The 3,786-nt window shown below is 35.6% G+C and overlaps 1 protein-coding gene across 2 annotated transcripts; it reads left to right on the plus strand.

Annotated features, from left to right (window-relative positions):
- The first annotated feature begins 397 nt into the window (after nt 1-397).
- On the plus strand, nt 398-3,346 carry LOC107915513 (glutamate synthase 1 [NADH], chloroplastic-like). Of its 2 annotated transcripts, XM_041074671.1 has the most exons (7): nt 398-1,333; nt 1,445-1,564; nt 1,805-1,894; nt 2,230-2,382; nt 2,565-2,664; nt 2,752-2,848; nt 3,089-3,346. In XM_041074671.1, exons 1-5 carry the CDS (start codon nt 1,148-1,150, stop codon nt 2,610-2,612), a joined length of 597 nt encoding a protein of 198 aa, XP_040930605.1. In that variant the 5' UTR covers nt 398-1,147; the 3' UTR covers nt 2,613-2,664; nt 2,752-2,848; nt 3,089-3,346. The 2 variants fall into 2 exon arrangements, with proteins under 2 accessions (XP_040930605.1, XP_040930606.1); XM_041074672.1 differs by having other exon boundaries at nt 2,752-3,315.
- The last annotated feature ends 440 nt before the right edge of the window (nt 3,347-3,786 follow it).

Below are 3,786 nucleotides of genomic sequence, written 5' to 3' on the forward strand. Positions count from 1 at the left end.
ATTATAAAATTATATGTCAATGACATGGAAAAAATTACTATTTTTTTTTAAATTGGTTACACAAAAATAAAAAAAATTAACTTATGAAAAAATGATTAAAATTTGTAAAAGAAAAAAAAATATTTATAATTAAAAAATTAATTATTTTAAGTGATTTAATTAAATTTAAATTAACTTGGAGAAGATAGTAGATATAAATGAATATATAATAATATTTTTTATTTTTAAAACTTGATGACATAACATTGTTTTATTTATACATATAAATTATACTTTTTAAGATATACTAATATAATTTATTCCATTCGTATTTAATTTTTTTAGTACGGTGATATAATTTAAATTTATAAAGGATGAAGCTAATGATACATATGGGCATTGGATGGTGATAGTGGGTAAAAGTAGAGGTTCCAACTTGTGGCACTCACATCCTCTCACTCAAAAAAGGAAATAACCGAAAACTCAGTTCTTTTCATCTATTCAAACAAGTTCCAAAGCAGTTGTGATCCGTTGTTAAATATTTTCCCTTATTTCCTCTCTCGTCTGTTTTTGTCTCTCTGTCTTTTGTCTTTCTATTTTTTCGTGCATTTGATCCTTCAGTATTGGCGGGTTTAATCACTGAGTCAGGTAATAACCATTTTTTGTAGTGTGCTTAGAAGCTCCATCCTGGTGAATCCGCACAAGGATTTGAATTATATAATCCAAAAATAAATCTGATTTTAAAGACCATTTTTCAATAATGTCGTTGGCATCCTCACTTGTACAAGTTGGAAATAGCACTTGCCTTCTCCTTTCGCTCAACAAGCCCTCCCATATTCCTCAGTTAAATGTCAGCCCCAAAAACCGCCGTAAAACTAGAACTCTGCGATGTTCCTTCACCAGGAAGTCCTTGGTGCCTTTGGAAAAGAAATTCTTAAGGACCCATTTCGATGGCGGGGCTCTGGACCAAAAAGGCTACAGTAGGGATTTAAATTATGGTCCCGGCCGTGTTTTTGGTCGCGTTGCGTTTATCGCGGTTGCGGAGATAACGGATGCTATTGTGGTCATTGCTCATATCGCGGTCACTTATTGTAAAACATAATAGCGGTTTCGGCAATAACGGTTTCAGACGGTGCCGCTACCGCTATATAGCAGCCGCTATAACGGTATGGGACCGCTATTTAAATCCCTGGTACACTTATGGCAGTCGGAAGGGCGAGGCAGGCTTGGGGTGCAGTCTGCATTGTCCGGGGTTCCTGAGAAGCCTCTCGATCTCTATGATCTGACTTTCGATAAGGAGTCCTGTGGGGTAGGCTTTGTCGCTGAGCTATCCGGTGATAGCTGCCCCAAAACTGTACGTTTTTAGTATACTGTGTAATTTAGTGTTTTTAATTCATGTACGTAGACATGTATGTACCTGGTTGTGTTTGAATTTCTTCAAATATTTTGTGATGGAATTTGTTAGATGACGGATGCTTTGGAGATGTTGATACGGATGTCACATCGAGGTGCTTGTGGATGTGAGACAAATTCTGGAGATGGAGCTGGGATTCTTTTGGCGCTTCCTCATGATTTCTACGTACAGGTTTGTTTGTTTGTTTGTTTTATCTTTTCTTTCTTTTTAGCCTTTTGCCTTTCACCTTAAGTCGTGAAATGTATGGAACATTTTTCATTACGGATTTCTTTCAAATTTTTAAGCTTGAGTTTGTAAAGGAAAAATAAATTTTTAACCTTGATGTCCAGATTTTATTTGTTTTCAATGCTTACAGTGTAATTAAGGGAGCAACAACAGGCTTTTTGAACATTTTTTAGTATCTCTGATCAGGTTACAGAGGATGTTGGGTTTGAGTTGCCACCATCGGGGGAATACGCCGTGGGCATGTTTTTTTTGCCCACGTCTGAGAGCCGAAGGGAAGTAAGCAAAAATGTATTCATTAAAGTAAATTTTCACAGTGAAAGGGTTGTTATTGTGCATATCTAGTATCCATTTTGGCAGTATGCATGTTGAATAATAGTGTGAATTTTTTTTCTCACGCTTAAAGTTTTGGATCGATTTCTCTTGCCATTAGTTCTTGCGCATAAAATGCTTCAATACAACAAACTACTGAATGATTTATTATCTTTTTCATTCGTAATTGAAGTCAGCAACCATAGTGATGGTCATCTGGAAGCAATTCATGTAGGTGCAGCTTAATGTCAATATAGATCTTTTGAAAAGCTCTTCTACGGGAATTTGGTTGGCTTTTGTAGGTTGCTGATTCTCTCGAACATAGTGTGCTTGGGTGGCGATCTGTGCCAACAGATAACTCTGGACTGGACAATTCGGCTTTGCAGACAGAGCCTATTATAGAACAAGTGTTTCTTACACCAACACCTAGATCAAAGGCTGACCTCGAACGACAGGTAGCTTTTTCTTTCTTCATGTGCTCAATTTTCTAGAAATGGTAAGCATGATTTTATCTGGACTAGAGTACAGATATCTGAAATGTGGAGTTATTCAAGGGAAATTAAGTAATAAGACTAACGTGCAGTACAAGTTGATTCTTTTTGTCAAGCAGATTGTTAACATAGTAATTGTTTTACAGATGTATATACTACGGAGGTTTCAATGGTTGCTATCCGAGCTGCGCTAAACCTCCAACATGGTGGTGTTAGGGACTTCTATATATGTTCTCTTTCATCAAGGTTTGTCTTTAACAAATCTGAGTTCTGATACACAAGAAAATTTTCCCAGTGATTGTGCACGTGAAAATTATGATCTGGCTTGCGCAGAACTGTTGTTTATAAGGGCCAGTTAAAGCCTGATCAACTGCAAAACTACTATTATGCTGATCTTGGCAATGAAAGGTTTACCTGCTACATGGCCCTGGTAAATATTTTATCCATTTACTTTCTTTCTTTCTTTCTCTACTAACAGCATGGAACAATCAGTAACTGAAGAGATGCAAGGTTGAGGGATGACTTCCTAGGCATCGAAATTTGAATGATCTCTTAAGCTCTTCCACTCCCTTGATAACTTAAATGAATTCGTATGCTGATTGAACCAGATCCTACATTCCTAGCAAAGGCGAGGAAATTGTGAATGACAATTCTCATCCTTTTGAAGCAGGTACACTATAGATTTTCAACAAATACATTTCCTAGCTGGGAACGTGCCCAACCACTGCGTGTCTTGGGCCATAACGGGGAAATTAATACACTAAAAGGCAATGTGAACTGGTATAAATTGGTTTATATGTACGGTTTTACTCTTATTTTCGCTTTTCCTGGAATCGTTGAGAATGTATATTTAAAATTCAAACTGATATAAATCATAGAAATGATGATACTCTTTAAACTGAAGCAACATAATAGTTTCATTTCTATCATAACTTTTTGGTTGTCAAAGTTTTACATCCCACCTTTTGATTTGTCGTTTGTCACCTGCCATTCTGCTCCTCTTATGGCAACAAATGATAAATGAAACGGATTGTGCATGCTTAACATTGATAAAATTAAAGATGAATACTCTAATATATTGAGGAAAATTTTACTCAAAATTTATCTATTTCTCATAAATATTTACAAATATATATACATGAAGCATTGAATCATGTAAAGAAAAAATATCTCTAATTAGAATCTCTAAAAATCAACTATAATCCCTAAAGATTAGCTATTCAATGTTGTCAAATAAATCAAAGATTCTCAACACTTCCCCCAAGTTGGTGCATAGATATCTCACATGGCCAACTTGCAAAGAAGATTATGATAAGTCTTACAGCTAGGCCTTTTAGTAAAAACATTAACCAACTGTTTTCCGGATAC

This window comes from Gossypium hirsutum, chromosome A08, assembly GCF_007990345.1.
Source record: "Gossypium hirsutum isolate 1008001.06 chromosome A08, Gossypium_hirsutum_v2.1, whole genome shotgun sequence".
In the NCBI taxonomy this organism is placed as follows: Eukaryota; Viridiplantae; Streptophyta; class Magnoliopsida; order Malvales; family Malvaceae; genus Gossypium; species Gossypium hirsutum.

Excerpts from the sequence above, each read along its gene's own strand:
- LOC107915513 (XM_041074671.1), top strand. The coding sequence starts at position 1,148 with ATGGGACCGCTATTTAAATCCCTGGTACACTTATGGCAGTCGGAAGGG. Across the intron at positions 1,334-1,444 it reads GTGATAGCTGCCCCAAAACT|ATGACGGATGCTTTGGAGAT; the intron begins GTACGTTTTTAG and ends GGAATTTGTTAG. Across the intron at positions 2,383-2,564 it reads AGGCTGACCTCGAACGACAG|ATGTATATACTACGGAGGTT; the intron begins GTAGCTTTTTCT and ends ATTGTTTTACAG.